Source organism: Dendrobates tinctorius, unplaced genomic scaffold (assembly GCF_039654945.1).
Source record: "Dendrobates tinctorius isolate UK_male_01 unplaced genomic scaffold, ASM3965494v1 ptg000294l, whole genome shotgun sequence".
NCBI classification, from domain to species: Eukaryota; Metazoa; Chordata; class Amphibia; order Anura; family Dendrobatidae; genus Dendrobates; species Dendrobates tinctorius.
In genome coordinates, this window is record NW_027361961.1 from 3,289,946 (window position 1) to 3,315,065 (window position 25,120).

The 25,120-nt window shown below is 45.0% G+C and overlaps 1 protein-coding gene across 1 annotated transcript; it reads right to left on the reverse strand.

The window, feature by feature from the left end:
- Positions 1 to 537: 537 nt before the first annotated feature.
- LOC141073000 (uncharacterized) lies at positions 538 to 24,060 on the reverse strand. The gene is made up of 7 exons (XM_073560280.1): positions 23,857 to 24,060; positions 17,389 to 17,538; positions 17,080 to 17,259; positions 16,874 to 16,997; positions 16,693 to 16,790; positions 16,404 to 16,494; positions 538 to 1,752 (listed from the first exon to the last, which is right to left on the reverse strand). The coding sequence occupies exons 2-7, from the start codon at positions 17,464 to 17,466 to the stop codon at positions 731 to 733; spliced, it is 1,593 nt and encodes a 530-aa protein (XP_073416381.1). The 5' UTR covers positions 17,467 to 17,538; positions 23,857 to 24,060; the 3' UTR covers positions 538 to 730.
- Between the last annotated feature and the right edge of the window lie 1,060 nt (positions 24,061 to 25,120).

A 25,120-nucleotide genomic window follows, 5' to 3' on the forward strand; every position in this document is an offset into this window, starting at 1 on the left:
GCTTCATTTGGGAGCAATACATATCTCAGGTACTGGTGAGGTTATAACCGTGAAAATCAGGACTTAGAAAGCTGGCCTCGTGCCCTTTGCAGAACTGTGAGTTTTATATCTCTGAGGTGTATGGTTTTTTCAATATGACTTGTTTTAATACTTCCCATATACTGGCATACAGCCTGTGTTTTCAGAACAAAGAGATCTTTTCCCCCTAGCTGTTCTTCGAGAGGAAATGGACGGTTTCAGGTTACCAGCAAGCAGGGAGCTGATAAGGGGCAAAAGGAGGGGGCTGTAAGGGAGGGGGGGGGAATTGCAGCTACATGACAGGCTTGTCTCCTTGATGTGTAGCAATCAGAGATTCTAGAAAGTTCTAGAAACATCATACTTTAAAATACAGATCTTACAGACATTTTACATTACATCGAGGCCAATCATAAGGAATGACAAGGGGTTGTCCTAATAGAGTACAATCCCTTGAAGAAAATACAATTTCAGGTTAAAACATTTCCAACATTCTGAACAAGGAAAACGCTTCTCCCCGTGTGAGTTCTCTGATGTTTATTTAAAGTTGATTTCCATGTACATTTTCCAACATTAAGAACTCTCCAGTGTGAATTATTTGGTGACTAAGAAGAGATTATTTCTTCACAAAACATTTTCAACATTCTGAAAAGGAAAAAGGCTTGTGGGTTCTCTGAGGAGTGATAAGATTTGATGTGTCTGTAAAACAATTTCCTCATTCTGAACATGAAAAAGGCTTCTCCCTTGTGTGATTTCTCTGGTGGCTTAGAAAAGTTGATTTATTCACAAAACATTTCCCACAATCTGAACATGAAAAAGGCTTCTCCCCTGTGTGGGTTCTCAGGTGCTTAACAAAATTTGATTTCTGGTTAAAACATTTCCCACATTCTGAACATAAAAAAGGCTTCTCCCCTGTATGAGTTCTCTGATGTGCAATAAGATTTGATGCATCTGTAAAACATTTTCCACATTCTGGACAGGAAAATGGCTTCTCCCCTGTGTGAGTTCTCTGGTGCGTAACAAAATTTGATTTCCGGTTAAAACATTTCCCACATTCTGAACATGAAAAAGGTTTCTCTCCTGTGTGAGTTCTTTGGTGCGTAACAAAATCTGATTTCTGGTTAAAACATTTCCCACATTCTGAACATGAAAATGGCTTCTCCCCTGTGTGGGTTCTCTGGTGCTTAACAAAATTTGATTTCTGGTTAAAACATTTCCCACATTCTGAACAGGAAAAAGGCTTTTCCCCTGTGTGAATAATCTGGTGCTTAGCGAAAACTGATTGTTGGATAAAACACTTCCCACATTCTGAACATGTAAAAGGTTTCACCTCTGTGTGAGTTCTCTGGTGACTAACAAGATCTAATTTCTGGTTAAAACATTTCCCACACTGGGAACACAAAAATTTATTTTTCCCTGTGAGAATTTTTTGATGTTTAAGAAAGGACTTTTCAAGGGGAAAACTATTTCCATATTCTGAACGTGAAAATGGCTTCTTTGCTTTAGGAGCAGTTCGTTTTTTAATGCTTATTTTGTTACTATGATTTTCCTTAGTAGTTGGTAATGAATCAGAAGAGAGGACCTGTTTCAAAGGATTAGATGAGAGATCTTTGCTGTGAAGGGATGATGATATATCTGAAGTATCTGGAGTAATGGCATTCATTTCATGGGGGATTTCAAGATCATCTGATTTAAAAACTGAAGATGTCAGCTGTTCCTCTGATCTGGTACAGTCATCTGCCAAGAATAAAATCAATTATTACATTTGAATAAAAAATCATTGAATTTTATATTTTCCAATATTTCTACTTAAACTGTCTTTAAAAAGGGCAAGTTATGTAAAAATATTGAATTATTCACCAAGACAATGACAGTTCATAGACTAAAAGAAAACCGCATAGGATGAACCAGTAGAACGTGGTGTTCAACTGTTTGTTCATCATTCTGCCTCCCAAATATGGAATAAAAAGCTTATGGAATAAAAGATTAACTCATTGAGAGTTAAAATTTCCAAAATGGAGTCTCTGTATAGGGATTTCTACTGTTCTGGTTTTCTGCCATTTTGTCATATTAGGGCTTCTGTAAATGGTGTGTCCTATCTTCTCTGTGGTCGGCTCCTGTGACGTCTGCTTCTGTCATCAGGCGTGGACTTATTCATTCTGCATGTTGTGCGAGTAAACGAGGAAATGTCGGAATCAGAAACTCTGGGTGGAGCAGGCTCTGTCCAGTCACTATTAGGGTGCCTGGGACCAGTAGTACTGTCCAGTCTGGCAGTATGGGTGTACCAGAGAGAGCAAATGAAGGACAAAGATCAAAATTTTGAAAAAAAAAGTCTAAAATTCAAATGTTATTATATCACATAAAGAGCTACACATAACACAATAAAATTGATAATTGGTCCCTACCATTTGGTATTCTAAGAAGCACACAGGGGGTGTAACCCAAAACGGATTAATAAATTCAAAGGTATGTGACATAAGATCAAATGCATAAATACCTAAGCTGCCTGATAAGCATAGAAAGGGATAAATAGTACTAGAAAAGCGTCACCCATCTAAATAAACAGATGACTGTGGCGTTTAGCATAATGACAAAGCGCCATCAATAAACAATAGCCTCAGTATCCCTTAAGTAATCCTGCACCCATAACTGCTGAGACAGTGTATCAATGGTATTTACCTGCAGTCATGATGCTAGTTGGGGTAGCCGCCTGTGATATAGTATGGGTGTGTGCGCTGTCCAGCTGAAGTAATCTGCTACCTACTTCAGCCAATTGGAAAGCACCACACCCTACTGAAGCTCAAAGAATTTTGCCGACAGCTGCCAGATACAGCCTTGTTCTCCACTGGTTCTCACACCACAGAACAGCAGTTAACACCTCTCCATAATCTTTGAAAATTCTTGGCGAACAGGAGAAGTGCCAGAAGACTGGAGAAGAGCAAATGTTCCTATCTTCAAAAAGGGGAAGAAGGTGGACCCAGGCAACTATAGGCCGGTGAGTCTGACTTCTATACCAGGAAAGATCTTTGAACAAATTATTAAACAACATGTATGTCAGTACCTGGATAAGAATGAAGTGATTAAACAGAGTCAGCATGGGTTTGTAACTAATAAGTCATGTCAGACTAACTTAATTTCCTTCTGTGACAGAATCACTAATTGGGTGGATCAGGGAAATGCTGTAGATATAGTATATCTTTGCCAGCTCCTCTTCCTCTCCTCGTCCCCTTACTATCGGGGTCCCACAGGGCTCAGTCCTAGGCCCCCTCCTCTTCTCTCTATACACTGCCCCTATTGGACAAACAATCAGCAGATTTGGGTTCCAGTATCATCTCTATGCTGATGACACCCAATTATACACTTCTTCCCCTGACATCACCCCTACCCTAATTCAAAATACCAAGGATTGTCTGTCTGCTGTCTCTAACATCATGTCCTCCCTCTATCTGAAACTAAATCTCTCCAAAACTGAACTTCTTGTGTTTCTCCCCTCCACTAACCTCACTCTACCTAACATCGAAATAACCCTGGAGGGTTCAACCATAACTCCCAAGCAGCATGCCTGCTGTCTTGGGGTCATATTCGACACTGAACTTTCCTTTACTCCCTATATCCGATCACTTACTCACTCTTGTCACCTGCATCTTAAAAACATCTCCAGAATCCGACCTTTTCTCACCTTTGAAACCGCTAAGACTCTTAGTGTCGCTCTTATTCATTCTCGTCTGGACTACTGCAAGTCTCTTCTGATCGGTCTCCCTCTTACCAAACTTTCTCCTCTCCAATCCATCCTGAATGCGGCAGCCAGGGTCATATTTCTGTCCAGCCGCTTCACCGATGCCTCCATCTTGTGCCAGTCATTACACTGGCTACCTATTCGCTACAGGGTCCAGTATAAACTCATCTCTCTCACCCACAAAGCTCTTCACTGTTCTGCACCGCCTTATATCTCCTCTCTCATCTCTGTCTATCGCCATACACGTGCCCTCTGTTCTACAAATGACCTAAGACTAACATCCCCCGTAATCCGAACCTCACACCTCCGTCTCCAAGACTTCTCTTGTGCTGCTCCAGCTCTCTGGAATGCACTTCCCCAGACGATCAGACTGATACCTTGCCCCGACCTATTCAAGCGCGCTTTGAAAACCCATCTCTTCAAACAAGCCTACCACATCAACTACTCAGTAAACTAACTTTGCCCTGTTCCCTCCTTCCAAATATTATTCTGAATCTGCACCCTACTATTCATCTGTCTCCACACCCTCCATGCACACGATAACTGCACTTGATACTTGACTATTGCATTTAAACACACAGGCTGATGACCGGATCATGCAGCTTTATATGAAAATCCCTTTTATAATTGCCAGACCTGAATTAACAAGCACTTTTCACCTACTGTGTCCCCCTCCATTTCCTTGTAGATTGTAAGCTTGCGTGCAGGGACCTCACTCCTAATGTCACTGTTTAAATTGTCTTAACTCGTATTGAATTTACTGTCTGTACATGTCCCCGCTTAATTGTAAAGTGCTGCGGAATATGTTGGCGCTATATAAAAATTATTATTATATTTATTATTATTATATCTTGACTTCAGCAAAGCATTGGACAAAGTATCTCACACAATCCTTATTGAAAAAATGGCTAAGTATGGAATGGACAAGGCAAGGCACGTTAGGTGGATTCATAACTAGCTTAGTGATCGGACAGAAAGAGTGGTCGTAAATGGCTGCACATCCAGTTGGAAGAATGTCTCAAGTGGGGTACCACAGGGCTCTGTTCTGGGCCCTGTATTGTTCAACATCTTTATCAACGATTTAGATGAAGGAATTGAGGGTAAACTGATTACATTTGTTGTTGACACAAAGCTAGGAGGGATAGCTAATACTAGAGAAAAGAGAGGATTCAAAAAGATATAAATAAACTGGAGCAGTGGGCAGCAACTAACAGAATGGTTTTTAACAGGGAAAAATGCAAAGTACTACATCTGGGCAATAAAAATGAAAAAAGCATATACAGAATGGGAGGAATAGGGGTAAGCAACAGCACATGTGAAAAAGACTTGGGTATACTAATAGATAGATCACAGACTGAATATGAGTCAACAGTGTGATGCAGCAGCAAAAAAGGCAAATGCAATTCTAGGATGTATTAACAGAAGCATACAGTCTAGATCACGTGAAGTCATTATTGCCCTCTACTCCTCTTTCTTCAGACCTCATTTGGAATACTGTGTCCAGTTTTGGGCGCCACATTTTAAAAAAGACATCAACAAACTGGAGGAAGTTCAGAAAAGAGCGACCAGAATGGTGACCGGTCTGCAAACCCTGTCTTATGAGGAACGGTTGCAGTATTTGGGAATGTTTAGCTTGCAGAAGAGAAGACTGAGAGGAGACTTAATAGCTGTCTACAAATATCTCAAGGGCGGTCACATTGTAGAAGGATCATCTTTATTCTCATTTGCACACGGAAAGACTAGAAGCAATGGGATGAAACTGAATGGGAGGAGACACAGATTAGATATTAGAAAAAACTTTTTGACAGTTAGAGTGATCAATGAGTGGAACAGGCTGCCACGAGAGGTGGTGAGTTCTCCTTCAATAGAAGGCTTCAAATAGAGGCTGGACAGATATCTGTCTGGGATGATTTAGCGAATCCTGCTTTGAGCAGGGGGTTGGACCAGATGGCCCAGGAGGTCCCTTCCAAAGCTATGATTCTATGAAAAAAAAAACACCGTGGTCCAAGCCTAGGGTTCTATGTGTAAGTCCAGATCTATGTAGAGTTTAAGGGTCCCGTTTCACTTAGCGACGCGCCAGCGATTTTAACATGTTTGGTGTGCTTACTTTATTTCTTTAAATGACATTCATTGTATGGGTTATGGTACAGTTTTATATCTTGGGTCGTTATGGAAGTGGCGATAACAAATGTGCACTTTTTTGGTTTATTTTAGCAGCAAAATATTTTTTTCCTGCATTCTTTTTTAAATATTTTTACAAGGTTGTTTCCCCCAAATGGCCCCATACAGTAACAATGTCTTAAAATTATCACCATATAGTAATTCTGGTAAACATCTTATAGTAATATCCCATCCTGGTCCCCTACTTGTAGTCATGTCGGCATCCTCAACCTCTTCTTATAGTAATGTCCCATCCTGGTCCCCTTCTTGTTGTAATATTCCCCATTCTTATCCCTTTTGGTAATGACTGATCCTGATCCCCTTCTTGTAGCAATGCCCCATTCTGGTCTCCTTCTAATAGTAATGCCGCATCATGGTCTCCTTATTATAGTAATGATCCATCCTGATCCCCTTGTTTTTGTAATGTCCCATCCTGGTCCCTTTCATGTAGTAAGGTCCCCATTGCGTTCCTTATTTTGTAGTAATACCCCATTCTGGTCCCTTTTTTACAGTAATGTCTCATCCTGATCCCCTTCTTATAGTAATGTCCCATTATGATCCACTATTGTGCTGCTCTTCACATACGCCTAAAAGAAAAAAAATTCTTCTCACCTGTCTACCATTCCCTCCTCGTCTTTTCTGCCATGCGGTCTGCAGGCACTGTAGATCCCTTGATGATCGCGGCCAGGTCAGCTTTTTATTGCTGTTGAATGTGTGACCATGGACGCACATGCAATTGAAATGTGTTGCCACGCAGAGACAGGCTCTATGCACAGCAATACCAATGCCAGCCACCAGCCAATCAGAAGATAGCAGTTGAAACCGGCGTGCTAATCACTTCATTGACATGCGCTGGCACGCTGATGTCAGCTGTCGGCTCTGATTGTCTGGCGGCTGGCATTAGTATTGCAGTACAGAGAACTTGTCTCTACGTGGCAATACAGTTTCATTTAAAGGGAGTCTGTCACCCCATTTTAGCGCTATAAGCTGTGGCCACCGCCATCAGGGGCTTATCTACAGCATTCTGTAATGCTGTAGATAAGTCCCCGATGTAACCTGAAAGATAAGAAAAAAAAAGAGTTAGATTATACTCACCCTGGCGTTTGGTCCGATGGGTATTGCCGTCCTGTCAGGCTCCTCCCATCTTCATACGATGATATCCTCCTCCTTGGTTCTCCCTCTGCTTCTGCGCAGGCGTACTTTATCTGCCCTGTTGAGGGCAGAGTAAAGTACTGCAGTGCGCAGGTGCGGGACCTCTCTGACCTTTCCTGGCGCCTGCGCACTGCAGTAATTTACTCTGCCCTCAACAGGGCAGATAAAGTAGGCCTGCACAGGAGACGAGGGAGAAGCAAGGAGGAGGACATCATGGTGGACATCATCATATGAAGATGGGAGGCGCCGCACCAGACCGCGATACCCACTGCACCCGACTCCGCCTCCCGGTAAGTATAATCTAACCTGTTTTCCTTATCTTTCAGGTTTCATCGGGGCTTATCTACAGCATTACAGAATACTGTAGATAAGCCCCTGATGGCGGTGGCCGCAGCTTATAGGGCTAAAATGGGGTGACAGATTCCCTTTAATGTGCATCTGAGGACAAACATTCAATAGAAATAAAGCACTGGCGTCGGCGGCCCCTGTACTGGGCCATGATCATCAGGAGGTCTACAATGCCTGCAGGCCACATAAAGCAGCCTCAGGGTCCGCATCCATGGGTCGCCTGTTTGAGAACTATGGATCAAAGGGTGATGAGCAAGACACAGGGACCTGGAAAATGAATTAGGTAGTCCCAAGCCTGTTCACGGCGGCCATCTTTTGAGCTGTAAGGTGACAATGAACAGTGCCTTCAATACATTGTGTTCGCAAACTATTCCAGCAAGATTTGCATTCAAATAGCTAAATGGCAAGCCTTCCCTTCTTAACCCTGCCATATGCCCAGACAGTAGTGTACAACAGTATATAGGGTATTGTCTGATTCAAGAGCAGTTGGGAAATAATTTGTAAGGTCCCCTTGTTTCCTATTATCCTTTGTGAAGAATTCCAAAGTTATAACCACATAAAGTGATTTGAAAAATGGGGCCCTGGTTGGGAACACAAAACTGGTTGCGGGAAGCGGTTAAATCAAAATATTATTGGAACTATTGTAGTCAAAAACTGTGAATATAGACAATAACACATCTACTGTATTATCAAACTCAACAATCTTCATCAGTAAAAAGTAAGTACCCTATATACTCGTGTATAAGCCGTGTTTTCAGCACTTATTTTGTGCTGAAAACGTCCACCTCGGCTTATGCACGAGTCAACTCTCCCAGAAAAATGGCGGGGGAGGGAGAGTATCAGAGCGGCGGGTCACAGAGGCAGGAGCCGGCAGCTGTGGCTAAAGCCTGTGCCGCTGTTAAAGAGAAATGAATATTCATTGCTCTACACAGTGACAGCCAGAGCCGCCGATTTCCAGCATACATCCTACTTACCTTCCCTGCGTGCCATCACTGCATTTCGTTCGTTCCAGCGCCAGCAGCCACAGATCTTCCGGCCGAGCGATCACGTAGTCCCACTCATTAAGTTAATGAATATTCACGCCTCTCCACTCCCATAGGCGTGGAGTGAATATTTATAACCTTAATGAGCGGGGCTACGTGATCGCTCGGCTGGAAGAGCTGCTGGCGCCGGAACAAGATGCAGCGACGGTGCGCAAGCAAGGTAAGTAGGATTTTTTTTTATAGGAGCCATGCACACAAGGATAGGGGATAAGGAGCCATACATACAAGGATAGGGGATAAGGAGCGATACATACAAGGATGGGACGGGGGAGCCATGCATACAAGGACAGAGATGGGGGAGCCATGCATACAAGGACAGGGACCGGGGAGCCATGCATACCAGGATAGGGATGAGGGGACAATGCATACTTGGCTTATACTCAAGTCAATAAGTTTATCCAGTTTTTCATGGCAAAATTAGATGCCTTGGCTTATACTCAGGTCGACATATACTCGAGTATATACGGTAACTAGTAGTGAAACCTCTCTGGGGTAATTAGAGTATGGTGCTCTGTGGCTCTTGGCAATCTAAACTACTGTAAGGGCCAATATTTTCTATAACGTGAGTTTCATGAAGAAATATCAGACATTCAAAGAGAACTTTATGAAGTTTATGAGAAGTTTTAGTTTTTAGTTTAGTTATGAGAAGTTATAGTTTTGAGAAGTTTATGGGGATAAGGGAAGGTTACACCACACCCCAGAGGGGGTGATTGGGACAAGAGTATTTTATACAGAGGGAAACGCAATTGATATTTCGTTGAAAAACTGTTCACCCCAGAGGCTTAAATGAACAACAGTCTTTCTTTTCTTTCATCTCATAGGGAACAGGGAATCTAGCGAGGGACAGCCGCCGATGAGTGGGGGCGCCATTGCGCAGGATAATTAGAGTGCCAACCTTCACATTAAGTAGGGATTTCCTTAGTAAGGGTGAATGTAGGGATTTCAACCTAATTATAATTCCCTCTGGTCTTTCCATTGAGATCTGCATTTTTGCGCATAATTTATTTTCATATTAATCCCCAAAATATTAGTTTTCCACCCCCCCCCTCTATTTTTCCCCCACCCAGAGTCTGAGACAATATTGTAATATGCGCTTTTTCTGTGATTAATCTGTCTTCTCCTTATAAAGGAGGACCACTGTTTCTAGATTGGCCTATGACAAATATGGCACAAGACCTTATAGGACATTGATAGAGTGAAGTAACTGTCTGACACTCGCTTCCACTGAAAAAATGAAGAGAGGTGAGCGAGGATGTCTATATTTACCAAGCAATGATCAGAAACATCTCAGCGATACCTTGGTAACCACTGGGATGATAGGAGTACCGATTTTTTTCACGTCGGCCTGGATGCGGCTCCCCTGATGAGTCGTGACGAAACACGTCGGGAGGGAGGCCACGAATGGGACACCCACCTGATGATAAAAGAGGAAGGAATGTGGCAATGACTACCCCCCCCCTTTGACTTGATATTGCTTATGCAATTTATAAATGGCTGCAAATATTGAGCAATGTTGACCTGACTGAATATATGGGGCAACATTGCCAGTGTATTTTATAAATTGCTGCAAAAAGTTTCTTAAAGGGGATCTGTCACCCTATTTTTCGCCTAACAGCTGCCGGCACCATCATCAGGGGCTTATCTACAGCATTCTGTAATGCCCATTTTTTGTTGTTGCTTTTTTGTCTTTTTTCTGTATGTTATGAGCACATGAGCACTTTGTTTTATAGGAGGTTGGTTACTGAACCTCATTTTAATCTATAGTGATTAAAAGTTAAACTTTACCTTCCATGCTATATAGTTTGTAATTATTAGGGGTACAAGTCCTAGCTGGATTAATTCCTTCAAATCAGAGCCAGTCATCCTGTCCCTGCAGCTGAAAAACACCCCCATAGCATGATGCTGCCACCACCATGTTTCACTGTTAGGATTGTATTGGGCAGGTGATGAGCAGTGCCTGGTTTTCTCCACACATACCACTTAGAATTATCATCAAAAATTTTCATCAGACCAAAGAATCTTATTTCTCATAGTCTGTGAGTCCTTTATGTGTTTTTTAGCAAACTCTATGAGGGCTTTCATATGTCTGGCACTGAGGAGAGGCTTCCGTCGGGCCACTCTGCCAAAAAGACCCAACTGGTGCAGGGCTACAGTAACATACCGTATTTTTCGGACTATAAGACGCACCGGACCATAAGACGCACCCCAATTTTCAGAAGGAAAATAGGGAAAAAAATAATAATGTGTGAAATGGGGGTCCGTCTTACAGTCCGAATTCAGCTTACCTGGGAAGGGATCCGGCACAGGTGGAGGAGTGGTCACAGGGGTCATTCAGTGGTCCAGGCTCGTGCGGTGGCGGCTCTGTGCTGGGGCAGGTTGGTTGTGCTGGAGAAGCTGGGCTGTACTGGGGCAGCTGGGCTGGGGCAGGTGGGCTGGGCTGGGCTGGGCCAGCTGTGCTGGGGCAGCTGGGCTGGGGCAGGTGGGCTCTGTGGGGTGAAGGTGGCGGCTCTCTGTGCTCTGGTGCAGGGCCGGCGGCTCCGCCAGCATTTCCTCCAAGCCCGGGAACATGGATGCCGGGAAGATGGCTGCCGGTCCGGGGACGGCGCATGCGCAGGTTCAGATCTCGTCCCGAGACCTCGGGGGACGAGATTCAAATCTCGGGACGAGATCTGAACCTGCGCAAGGGCCGTCCCCAGACCGGCGGCCATCTTCCCGGCGTCCATGTTCCCGGAGGCCACCGCAACATGGTGGCGGCCAGCAAGGGATTTGCGGAGGCCTCCGGGTTTGGAGGAAATGCCGGCGGAGCCACCGCCCCTCCACCGGAGCACAGAGAGCCGCTACCCCTGCACCGGAGCACAGCCCGCTGCCACCACCGCACTACAGAGCCCCGCGACACCTGCACCAGCCTCCAGCCATGATCGGAGATTAGTATATTGCGACCATAAGACGCACCCCCCACTTTCCCCAAAAATTTTTGGGGAAAAAGTGCGTCTTATGGTCCGAAAAATACAGTAGTTAGTAAGGCCGAAAAAAGACATTAGTCCATCCAGTTCAGCCTATAAAATACTGTCAGAATAAATCCCCAGATCTACGTCCTTCTAAAGAACCTAACAATAACTAAGATACAATATTGTTACGGTCCAGAAAGACATCCAGGCCTCTCTTGAACCCTTCGACTGAGTTCGCCATCACCACCTGGGAATTTCAGATTCTCACTGCCCTAACAGTAAAGAATCCTCTTCTATGTTGGTGGAAAAACCTTTTCTCCTCCAGACGCAGAGAATGCCCCCTTATGACCGTCACCTTCCTTGGTATAAACAGATCCTCGGAGAGATATTTGTATTGTCCCCTTATATACTTATACATGGTTATTAGATCACCCCTCAGTCGTCTTTTTTCTAGACTAAATAATCCTAATTTTGCTAATCTCTCTGGGTATTGTAGTTCCCCCAACCCCTTTATTAATTTTGTTGCCCTCCTTTGTACCCGCTCTAGTTCCATTATACCCTTCCTGAGCACCGGTGCGCAAAACTGTACACAGTACTCCATGTGCGGTCTAACCAGAGATTTGTACAGAGGCAGTATAATGCTCTCATCATGTGTATCCAGACCTCTTTTAATGCACCCCATGATCCTGTTTGCCTTGGCAGCCGCTGCCTGGCACTGGCTGCTCCAGGTAAGTTTATCATTAACTAGGATCCCTGTTGTGAGTTCATTTTCCCCTTCACCATTTAGGTCTGATGAACTCCCTCTTCTGGTGAAGGAAGGTAGTGAGTCTGATTACCAAACAGCTGAGCAGAATGATGATGACTGGGTGACTGGAATTGCTGACTGGATATAAGGCAGCCGACGCCCTTCTGCCTTGCCGGTGATTTCTCTGAGGGATTCTTGGAGACCAGTCTGATTCCTGCTCCTCAAAAGCTAAGTTTTCTGCTCTGCTTTTTGCATTTGTGTTTTGGTTTTGTTTTGCCTTGTTTTGCTTTGCCTTGTTTTGCTGGATTTCTGCCATTCCCTGCTGGGGTGAGCTGAGTTCCTTTTTGCTCTGTCTTCAGAAAATACCTGGGTACTGATAGTCTTTTTGAAGCCTAACGTCTTCAGGGCTTTTTTCCCTATCAGTCTGTTGGCTCTTGTTTCGATAGGGTTTTGGCGGATTGCAGACAGCAGCTTTTCTATCCTGTCCTATTTAGTTAGCTTGGGCCCCATCATTTGCTCAGCCTATCTTTCTATCTGTGTGAGTGTTTTTTCATCTTGCTTCACCGTCATTATATGTCCTATCAGTTTAATTAAACAGAGCTGGACTCCAATGAAGGAGTAGAACCATCTCAAGAAGGATCACAAGGAAATGGCATCATGTGACTTTAATATGAGTGTCTGAGCAAAGGGTCTGAATACTTATGACCATGTGATATTTCAGTTTTTCTTTTTTAACAAATTTGCAAAAATTTCTACATTTCTGTTTTTGTTCAGTCAAGATGGAGTGCAAAGTGTACATTAATGAGAAAAAAATGAATTTTTGAATTTACCAAATGGCTGCAATGAAACAAAGAGTGAAGAATTTAAAGGGGTCTGAATACTTTCCGTACCCACTGTATATTACAGCCATCAGCCACGCACAGCTTAGAGATATATCATGGCACAGATGTGATGTTTTTATGTAGTATATAGCAATCCTGTTTGAAGTTATTGTACAGAAATTCCCACTTGGCCCTGACTGCACATTTAATGTCGTCGATCATAAAAGTGAAGTTTGGTCAGAAAGACTGGACCTGGACTTGTAGGGACCATATGACCACATTCGGCAGCACAGAAGATAGATGATAGATTCATCCTGTTACGCTCCCAGGTGGTGCATGTGGTTTGTGTACCAGACTTACCCTGGAGGGGCATGACTAAGCAGCTACCTTGGTATTTGCTGGAGCCTCTAGTGGTGAGGTCAGATTTGTGCGGCAGTTAGCTGCCGGTTATTTCCAGGGCCACATCCAGCCGTAGTTGCTGATTCCAAAGGACAAAAGCCAGATGGCCACTTGGGACAAGTTCAGAAAGACATCCTTTTAGGGCAAGTTTAGACAAGACGGTCTCTTGGGACAATTTCACACAGGACAGCCACAGGGACAGGTTTACCCTGTGCAGATAGGTCGGACACAGGGATAAGGTCACATCTTCTGGCCTGGGTATTCAGCCCTCCAGGTTGCAGACAGGTACAACCGATGTGAACACAGGATCAGAACACTGCCAAAGTGGTCACAGGAATACACGAGCAACTATGGCGGATTCACAGGCACACGGGACACTATCAGTCTAGGGAAGGGGACCTGGCAACATACAGTTACCACCAACCACTTAACAGAACTATAGGAGTTGCTCAGGCAACTCCCACAAATCCCAGTACGGAAGGGTGCCTTTAATAAAAGATGTCTCCCAGCTATTGGATGGGAGACACCTTGCAAGTGCAAACACATTTTACTGCATGCTTACTAGAACTTGCTGGAAGCATTTAACATGTGCACCTGTGCCCTATGCACAACACTGAGACACAGTGCGGTGTGCACAGAGGAAGAAGAAGGCAGGGAATTGAGCATGCCGAGGATCGTGCCGTGGGCAGGGGTGGTGAGGAAGCCGGTGTTCCCGCAAGGTGACAGAACGGGACACCATGCAGGGGACCAAAGCACAGCGCTACACATCCAGTAAGATATCAATGTTCTAGGAAGCCAACAGTATTGTAATCCTCCATTTTCTCTTAGCGATCAATCATAATATTTTTCTTCAAGTCATTTTCTAACTTGTCAGCACATTCTATGTACGCTGTCATTTGGCTTTGTAGTTTACAGATGGGTAGGTAATGGTCAGAGTTTCCTAATCCCAGGGGCTAGGTTGTAAGTCATGAAGAAAAATAATTTGAATGCCCAAAGTATTCATGCACGTTTGTCATACTCTGTGCTTTTTCTGTGTTTTAGTCTTTGGGTGGTGTGAACAGTTTCTTACTGACCTGTTCAATTTTGTGCACGTCTCATGTGTTTTTAATCCATTGATTTCTTGCTTGTGCAAGCTTTGGGAGACTCCCGCCTCTCTCTTGTGGGACATGCATAAAAAGCCATTTTGCCTAGCGTGCCCATACCGTGCAGCGCCTTTCTTAACCCTGCTCATGTAGGTATTGTTCACATGATCAAGTTTTAAATACATTAGATAGGACTGCTCCGTGAAGGGTTACCGTGACGAGGTGGAGTGGCTTAGTATACATTTTTTGCAAAAAACGTATCAACTAAATACCCTGTGTTTGTTATCATCTTTTACTAGCACTTTGCTGCTTACTGTTACATATATTTTACAACAGAGTATTCATGCACGTTTGTCATACTGCGTGCTTTTTCTGTGTCTTAGTCTTTGGGTGGTGTGAACAGTTTCTTACTGACCTCTTCAATTTTGTGCACGTCTCAAGTGTTTTTAATCCATTGATTTCTTGCTTGTGCAAGCTTTGGGAGACCTGTTGTGAATTCACTTTCTGGCCTACCTCTGCTTACTAGTGAAGGTAGTGGAGCTGGTTATATTGACAGAGGGGTCGCGAGTTCGCTTTCCGGGCTCCCACTGGTGGTTACAGGAGGTAATGGAGCTGATCTAATTAACAGAGGCCTGCCACCTGACAATGAGGAGGACGATTGGACATCTGGAGTTTTTGACTGGATTTAAGACAGCCGACTCCCTCTATCCCTGCTGGTGATTTTTTCCTGCCTCCTGAGGTCTTAGTTCCAGCTCAGTCCCTGCATGCTCAAGCTAAGTGTTCTTTTGCTATTGTTCACATTTGATTTAGTTTTGTCTATTCAGTTTTGTGTGGTCAGCCTGTCCCGGCTGGGGCTGTGCTGAATTTCCATCCTTATGTTACTGCTTGTGCCAGTTTGTTTTTGTCCCTTACTAGATTGGCCTCTTTTTTGCACTGCTCTCAGAATATGCCAGAGTGCTGATATAGTGGGCGAAGTCTAGTGACTTCAGTATTTTTCTATCAGATGTGTTGGGAATTTTTTTGCAGGGTTTTTTGCGTGATTGCAGACAGTGCCTTTCCTTTCCTGTCCTGTCTAGTTAGTGTGGGCCCCATCGTTTGCTCAGCCTATTTTCCTACCTGCGTTTGTGTTTTCATCTTGTCTCACCGACATTATATGTTTGGGGGCTGTCTATTCCTTTGGGGTCTGCTCTGGGGCAGTTTAGATTTCCCCTTTCTTGCTTTAGGCTTATTTAGTTCTCCGGCTGTGTCGAGGCGTCTAGAATCGTCGTAGGTACGCTCCACGGCTACTGCTAGTTGTGTGGATAGGATCAGGGGTCTGCAATCCGCTTAGTTACCAACCTCTCTGGCTTTCTGTGGCTTAGCTTGGTCTTGCTTTCCTCCTCAGTGACACAATCATAACAGAGACCCCCCGCCTCTCTCGTGGGACGTGCATAAAAAGCCATTTTGCCTAGCGTGCCCATACCGTGCAGCGCCTTTCTTAACCCTACTCATGTAGGTACTGTTCACATGATCAGGTATTAAATACATTAGATAGGACTGCTCCATGAAGGGTTACCGTGACGTGGTGGAGTGGCTTAGTATACATTTTTTGCAAAAAAACGTATCAACTAAATACCCTGTGTTTCTTATCTTTTACTAGCACTTTGCTGCTTACTGTTACATATATTTTACAACAGAGTATTCATGCACATTTGTCATACTGTGTGCTTTTTCTGTGTCTTAGTCTTTGGGTGGTGTGAACAGTTTCTTACTGACCTGTTCAATTTTGTGCACGTCTCATGTGTTTTTAATCCAAAGTAATTTGAACAGTTTTGGGTGGATGAGAATGTTGTGAACTAGAGGCAAAATAGCGATCACATGGTTGTGATATGGCCAGACTAGAGCACCAATAAAGCAGCCACAGTAGGTGACAGACCAATCTGTGACTTCTCTGTATTTAGTGGTTACTACTCACCTGGGTAGTCATATGTAGGAATCTCCTCTTTACACCGCTCATCACCCCTCACATATGGCTCTGTAGTATTAATATGGGTCAGATCTTCACCCTGAAACAAATATTGTAAAAGTCACAATCAGATGGAGAAGTCACATCTATGATCAGCTCTAATCCTGCCATCTCCACCGTTCTCATTACACAAGTATAAAACATATAATACTGGTGGATACAACAACACTGAGCACAAGACCTTCACAGCCGTCTACACATCAGAGGGGAGATCTCCTGACACCTTCTCTCCATCTACCTGATGTTTCTGAGGAACATTGGCATCTTCTAGTTTACAGTCCTGTGGAAGAAGAGGACGGGGACATCTCTCTGGTGTTGTCCTCTTACTGGATAGAGCTGGAGAAAACACATACAGGGACTGAATTCATTCTTTACATACAGATAATTATAGGCAATGTGTCTTTAGTCCTGTCTATTACCTGGTGATGTGAGGGGCTGGGGAACCTCCATCATGACATCCTTGTACAGATCTTTGTGTCCTTCTAAATACTTCCACTCCTCCATGGAGAAATAGACGGCGACATCCTGACACCTTATAGGAACCTGACACATACAATAATACCGTCATCCCCCGATTCCTTCATAGAGTTACTGTATAATGTCCCAGCATTCCCAGCAGTGTCACCTCTCCAGTCAGCAGTTCAATCATCTTGTAGGTGAGTTCTAGGATGTTCTGGTCATTGATGGCCTCATATATCAGGGGGTGAGGCGGAGGCACTGTGATTGGGCTCAGGAGTTTTCCCCATCTCTCAGACACAGGGTCCAGACAGCGCTCACTAGAGGTCTTCTTCACTACAGTGTAATCCTGGTTATGGAGAGACACATTAATAAATCTCACTACAGACATTTCCAGAGTCCTCACCTCTCCAGTTCTGTCCATCTGTTATTCCCATAGATAAGAATGATGGAATGTGACGCCATCAGAATCTCTCACCTCTCCAGTAAGCCAGAAGAGGATCTCTAGGGTGAGGTGTAATATCCTCTCTGCCATCTTGTCTCTGTCCACATCCATCCTTGATGGGTAAATCAGGAAAATTCTCTTATATAGAAGATCTTCACTGAGAGGATCCGATATTGTAGAGACCTGAATGAGAAGATGAGCCGATGTAACATCATAAAATCCTGTGTAATAATACAATTACTGGAGATAATAAGGGAAACATATGAGAAGATTATTTTACAGTATTTCGTTTTCTTTTTTACATTGTGACAAAGTCACTAGTAATGTAATAGAGGGGAGATATGTGCCACTGCTCTGAATAGCGTCAGTGATATGAAACCAGAGTATTTTCCTCCAGCACAGTACGTGCTGTGAGGGTTAAGTTAAAGTTGCACAATGAGCTGGTTTTGTATGGACATGTGTAGAGTGGGTGGAATGTCCACTTTATCTCCAAGTGCAGAGCTGACAGGACCCGTGTGATGTCATAATCATGTGGTCAGTCACATGATGGAAAGAGCCACATGTAAAGGTGAACCTCAGGCCCAAAGCACGTCGGGAGGTAATAGCAAATGAGGTGAAGAGAATGTTAGACTTCGGGGTGATTGAGGAGTCGAAAAGTGGAAGGTCGAGTCCCATTGTCCTTGTGCCGAAGCCCGACGGTGAGTGGCGGTTTTGCAAGGATTACCACAAGCTGAATGAGGTTTCCAAACATGATGCATATCTGATGCCTATGGTGGATGAACTCATTGACTTAGAACCGTGAGGTACATTACAACCCTCGACCTAACGTTGGGCTACTGGCAGATCCCCATGTCCCAAAGTGCTAAGGAGAAGACGGCTTTCTTGACGGGTGTTTCAAATACACCAGAATGCCCTTCAGATTGCAGGGGATCCAGCAACTTTCCAGAAGGCTATGGATCGAGTCCTGGCTCAACATAAGAAGTATGCTGCTGCCTACCTAGATGATATTGTGGTCTTCAGCCCTGACTGGGGTAGTCAACGCATCCAGAACTGCCTGTACCTTTGGTAGATGACTACTACCAAATGTACAGGAAGTCCTGGATGCGTTGAGGAATGCTCGGTTCACCATAAACCCCCAAAAATGTGCCACAGGGAAGGAAGAGGTCAAATTCCTAGGCTATGTCGTTGGGAGGGGCGAAATCAAGCCCCAGATAAACAAGATTGAGGTATAACAGAAATGTACACAACTGCTTTCCAAGAAGCATGTGAGGGCATTTCTTGGCAATGTGGGTTTATGCCAAGGTTCGGCATGATTTCCACGCCGTTGACGGACCTCATTCAAGGCACAAGATCGTTATTGATTAAATGGTCTGCTGAGTCTGAGATGGCTTTCCAGGAGCTGAAGCATGCTCTGTGTAAACATCCGGTTCTGGTCACACCAGACTTCAGCAAGGAGTTTCTGGTCCAGACAGATGCGTTAGAAGTTGGCTTGGGAGCCGTGCTGCCTCAGGAAGTGCCGAGGAACTATGCCATTGTTGAGAAAGAGTGTGTGCTATAAAATGGGCTTTAGATACCCTGAGGTACCACCTGCTAGGCAATAGGTTTAAGATGGTATGTGACCATGCCCCTCCGAGATGGTTGAGGGAAAAGGAGGGTAAAAATAATCAGGTAACTAGGTGGTTCTTAGGCCTCCAATATTTCACGTCGAGCATAGGCCAGGAAAGTTGCACGGGAACACAGGTGGCTTGTCCAGACTCCCCTGCTTGGCGAGTGAAGGTAAGCAAGACTGGAGAGAGGACTCTCCAGTGGTTTGTGTCTTGTGGAGGAAAGACTGAACCTGTGTTGATCCAGAGCGAGATGTTACCCGCAACAAATGGACTCTGTTACAGAATTTTGTTTTCTTTGTTGTTTTCCTGTTTTTGACCAAATGGCTGTGTTTAGTTTCCATGTCTAGTTGGTTTATGCTGCCTTATAATAAACCAACCGAAGACTTAAAGAGACAGTGTTTCTTTTTTCCTAACTCCGTGTACCGCCAAGTGAGATGACTTACCATAATATACAGGGTGGGCCATTTACTGTATATGAATACACCTAAATAAAATGGGAATGGTTAGTGATATCAACTTCCTGTTTGTGGCCCATTAGTATATGGGAGGGGGGGAAAACTTTTCAAGATGGGTGGTGACCATGGAGGCCATTTTAGATCCAGTTTTATTTTTTCCAATTGGAAGAGGGTCATGTGACACATCAAACTTATTGAGAATTTCATAAGAAAAACAATGGTGTGCTTGGTTTTAACATAAGTTTATTCTTTCATGAATTATTTACAAGTTTCTCTTTGTTTACAGACATTAACATGTCACTGAGGTTAACACGTGAGGAGAGGATAGAAATTGTGTTGATGTCTGGTGAACGCAGTACCCGGGTTATTGCAGCAGATTTCAATGCAAGACGCCTTACGCAAGAAAACTGTCACCATTCCCATTTTAATTAGGTGTATCCATATACATGGCCCACCCAGAAAAGTTTGCCCTCATCACTGAACATAATCTGTGTAAACTGAGAGTCCTGTTCCAATTTTTATTTTGCCCATTCTGCAAATTCAGCATGCTGATCTGGGTCATCCTCGTTGAGAGGCTGCAGCAGCTGGATTTTGTAAGGGCGCCATTTGTCAGTAGCTAATATCCGCTGAAGGGATGTTCGACTGATGCCAGAAGAGACTTTTGTGTTTGAATTTTGTGGGTCACTGCCTCTTCACTGCGTACTGTGCTACCACTGCCTTACAATATAGTCACCTATTAGATCTTTGATCAGTGTGAGGTGATTACTAAGGGTCCCGTCTCAATTAGCGACGCACCAGCGATCCCGACAACGATGCAACCTGGTCAGAATCGCTGGTGCATCGCTACATGATCGCTGGTGAGCTGGCAAACAGGCAGACTCACCATCGACCAGGACCAGCGAGCTTGCTGGTATCCAGGGTAAACAGAGGGTAACTAAGCGCGGGCAGTGCTCAGTTACCCGCTGTGTACCCTGGATACCAGCGTGTTCGCGCTGGGAGCTGGTATCCAGGGTACACAGCGGGTAACTAAGCGCCGCACGCGCTTAGTTACCCGCTGTTTACCCTGGATACCAGATCCCAGCGTCTGCTTACAGCGCTGGGAGCTCACTGATCGTTGGTCTCCCGCTGCCACACGCAGCAATGCATGATAGCCAGCGGGAGACCGGCGATCAAAAAATGGCCCAGGACATTCCTGCACGATCAGCGATACCCGGCGGGGGGGGGGGGGGACGGTCACTGATGCATGCCACACACAGCGAGATTGCTGGTGAGATCGCTGTTGCGTCACAAAATCGGTGACGCATCAGTGATCTTGCTAGCGATCTCTCTTAGTGTGAAGTACCCCTAAGAGTCTTAAGACTAAGGACTGTTTTAAAATATCGCCTAAAAAATGACCATCTAATGATCAAGTTAATCAAAAGCTAAGAAAGCAAAACTGTCTCAAACAGCTCAGAAAAATGAACAACGCGAGTACTGTCTTGAAAGGAAACAGGATGATTCAAGGAAAGCCAAAACATCTGAAAAGAGAGAATGTTGTCTTCAGGAGAATCGGATGAGTCAGGCTGAACTAAGGGATAAGTTAACATCTGAACAAAATGATGGACGTCATCAAAATAATGGCATATGACATTTTCAACTTTTGCAAAGACGTAGGCAGGCTGACCTGAGTTTGGAAGCGACCCAATTCAGGACCATAGATCACATCTGAAAGTTATGATAGGTAAAATGGACTTCATATAAGAACATTGTCAAGCAAAAAGGTTTAACTTTAAATCTTCTGGTATGTGGTGGTCAAATGGTAAAGTCACTTTGCCATCTTTAACTCTACCTCCCGAACCCCTTTTTTCATACATGTTGGGAACAACTCATGAGTCTAAGCGTTTTCTAGAAATTACTAGGAGATATAATTCACTTTTCCAGGTGACATCCTTTGGTACGACAGCTGGACTTGATGAAGGAGGAGTAATACCGACTTTTAAAGTCCAGGGACAAATATATCACAAAATAGGTTTGATGCTTCCAGTAGCAAATGAAGAACCAAAAGGTTTTACACATTTACTTTTTGGGAGATGAACAGATGTACGGTAAGTTGATGCACCAGAGACAAAAGACATTGTTTTGAGTTTGCTAATAAGGACAGTGATATGGCAGTCCTTCATCAACACAACAAAAAAAATGTGCATCTGATGAGATTATGTCCAATCAGGTGGGAAGGCGTATAAGTCGTAAAGAATCCTGGCGATCACTATATTTTCCCATCCATGAAAGACATCAGACTGTAGTTCATCTCAGCGTCCAGCTCGAAAATGGACGAGTTTATTTCACAACAATGCAGATGAAAGAGCGGCTCCACCACCTAATCCAACATTAACAGCTTTATTTCTCTTCTGAGAAGCAGATCCATTTGTGGGTAGGTTATTATATTCCGTTCATCCATACAACACAGAGCGTCACTACCTACGTTTATTGCTTCACATTGTCCCCGAGCTGACGTCTGTCACAGATTTATAAACAGTTGATGATGAACTGTGTCAAACTTACAAGGAGGCAACCAAAAGCGTGGTCTGATCGAAGATGATCCACACTGGGACATGACATTACAGGAAGCGTCCCTCACCTCAAATTCGAAACCTGTTCCCTATAATAACCACAACCTGTGCTCCTTCCAATCCCCGGGCTCTTTGGGACAATACAAAGAGTATCCTAGAGAAGATATTCATAGAGTGAACAGGAGAGGTAATCCGGACAAGGACTTAAATTACACTGCCGACATATTCACCAAAATCCTCCTGACTCTAGAAGAAAGGAGCAAATGTATCAGTAGGAAAACTGTAATAGAATTAGGTTTACCAGCACCAGCTCCACCAGACTTTGGTGATATGGGCAGAGATATTCTGCAAGAAAAAAGCCATGATTTGGAAAAGTTGAAAGATTAAGTCTAGAGATGAGAGAATCCGAACTGAAATGTTTGGTGTTTATGCCGGACCGTCACTGTTCGGGCCTGAAAGCAGAACACGGAATTTCTGTTTCTCTAGTGTTCAGGAGAAGTCGGTAATGGTGGTGGAGTGGAGAGAGAACACTTTTTTTCCTTTCTTAGCAGTTTGGATATCCACTATTCTCAATGAGGTTCAGGTTCTGGTGGAAGTTTGCGTGCTGTTCTGGTAGCCGAACCAAAAGTTTGGGTCATGGACCAGAACCTGAACTTCCCCCTGTCCACTCATCCCTAAATATGTCACATTAAATAAGCTTCTTGGCTCAGATTTCAAGTGAAAATGGGAGACTGTTTTTCCTTGATGCCCCAGGAGATCCGAGAAAACATTCTTCATTAATTTGCTGCTCACAGAAATTCCCTCAATCACTAACATTACTCCGACCACTGCATCGTCTGGGATTGTGGCCGCTCTCTTAGATGGAGGCCGCACGGCTCAGTCAGCACCAGGATCACCCCTGTATCTAGCGCTCATGGAAACAAACATCTGAAATATCACTAACGGCTCAGGGGAAGATAAAGTATTACAGACTTGCAAGTTAATTGCACCATGGGGCACAAAAAAAGCAGTTGAGGCCCTTGATTGCACCATGTAAGATCTGCGGGAAACCAATCGCTTAATGGGAGGAATTGTGGTTTTTTACAGGTGACTTTTGCCAAACGTTACCTGTTCTCAAGGGACCAACACCAGCAGACGAGCTGAATGGCTGTGTAACATCTTCTCTATGGAAACAGATTCAGAATCTAACCCTGACTACTAATATACGAGTTCACGTGATGGGAAATACGACTGCGGACACGTTTACCCCCAAACAACAGTTTCCTACAGATTCCATTCCATTAATTTCGTTCCCAGAAGACTTGAAGAATGTCGTCCTCGGTACTGGAGGTCACTGACCAAGTTTTCCCTGATATTTGTAACACCCATCAGCGGCTTTGTGATCGCACAATCCTCGTGCCTACTAACAACAGTGTCAGCTCCATAACCTACAGATACAGGGGAGACGGACGGCCCGGCGACCACAGACAGGTCCATTGCTTCAGTCATGGAGAGTGAAGGCCCGGTATGTCCCGATGGGAGTTCCTGAATTCTGTGGGGTCTCCTGGATGTCACTGCAGGGGCTCACTATAAGGATAGGAGCTCCGATAATATTACTGAGGAACCGTCACCACAAATTGTGTAACGGCGCAAGGTCGTGCCTCAGGCCAACGTTATTGGGGCCACTATTCCATCCCGCGTCCCCCCCTCGTTACCGAGCGACACGTCCCCATTACAGGAGTCTGCAGCTCCCAATCCAACTTGTATTTACTATGAGCAGAAACAAAGCACAAGGTCAATCACCGACAGGAGTCTGGGGGCAGAGGTCACATGGGGAACTATACGCTGCTTGTTCTAGGGCGGTGACCCCAAAATCTCCATATATGAGGGGAAACGGGAAACGCTGCTTACCGGAAAGCTCCAATAGGCGACGGTGTGTAACCAGTGCGACCCCTCTGTCCACAGCTGTTACCTCACTGTTCACACCACAAAGGGACCCCAAAAGAGTCTCCTCAGTGCTGAAGGGGTTAATGTCCCCCGCGCCAAGTAACAGGGACTCTCCAGCACCGACCTCCACCCGCAGAGCCGCACTCCACATATATGGCTGCTCTGTGCGCACAGGACCTGGGATGAGGTCACAGGAGGGGAGGAGTCAGGAGTCACATGATCAGGGCCCTCAGTGTATGCAGGACTCTGCTGTGCTGGTTGTCATGGTGCTGGATGAGGGGAAGTTTCTGTGTGGGGTCAGGAGGGGTTTAGGCTAAGTGCACACCTTGCAGAAAATTTCTGCTCAAAAACCTGAATCCCTTCCCAGAAAACGCACCTATTTTTCCGTGGCGGTTTTTGCGCGGTTTTGATGCGTTTTTTTCCGCAGCGGTTTCAAAACACATGGAAGAAGCATAAACCGCGGAAAAATCCGCAAAATTAATGAGCATGCTGCATTTTTTTACCGCGATGCGTTTTTTTCGCGGTAAAAAACGCATCGATGTGCGTAAAAAAAGTGCAAAATGAATACAAATGACTGGGAAGCTTATTTTTAGCGGTCTTATAGTGAAAACCGCGGTAAAAACCGCTAAAAAAACGCTGTGTGTGAACACAGCCTTACAGGGTGGATGTAGCAGAGCCGCATGCGTACGAGGTGTACGGAGCGGAGCCGCGTGTGTACGAGGTGTACGGAGCGGAGCCGCGTGCGTACGAGGTGTACGGAGCGGAGTCGTGTGTGTACGAGGTGTACGGAGCGGAGCCGCGTGTGTACGAGGTGTACGGAGCGGAGCCGCGTGTGTACGAGGTGTACGGAGCGGAGCCGTGTGTGTACGAGGTGTACGGAGCGGAGCCCTGTGTGTGTAGGAGGTGTACGGAGCGGAGCCGTGTGTGTATGAGGTGTACGGAGCGGAGCCGCGTGTGTACGAGGTGTACGGAGCGGAGCCGCGTGTGTACGAGGTGTACGGAGTGGAGCCGTGTGTGTACGAGGTGTACGGAGCGGAGCCGTGTGTGTACGAGGTGTGCGGAGCGGAGCCGCGTGTGTACGAGGTGTGCGGAGCGGAGCCGCGTGTGTACGAGGTGTGCGGAGCGGAGCCGCGTGTGTACGAGGTGTGCGGAGCGGAGCCGCGTGTGTACGAGGTGTACGGAGCGGAGCCGTGTGTGTACGGGGTGTACAGATCAGAGCCGCATGTGC

What these genes read in the sequence shown, in the direction of transcription:
- LOC141073000 (XM_073560280.1), bottom strand. Translation starts at nt 17,466, where the DNA reads ATGGATGTGGACAGAGACAAGATGGCAGAGAGGATATTACACCTCACC. An exon ending in TCTTCTGGCTTACTGGAGAG is followed by an intron (nt 17,260 to 17,388) that starts GTGAGAGATTCT and finishes CTCCATAACCAG; the next exon opens with GATTACACTGTAGTGAAGAA. An exon ending in ATGTTCCTCAGAAACATCAG is followed by an intron (nt 16,495 to 16,692) that starts GTAGATGGAGAG and finishes TATTTGTTTCAG; the next exon opens with GGTGAAGATCTGACCCATAT.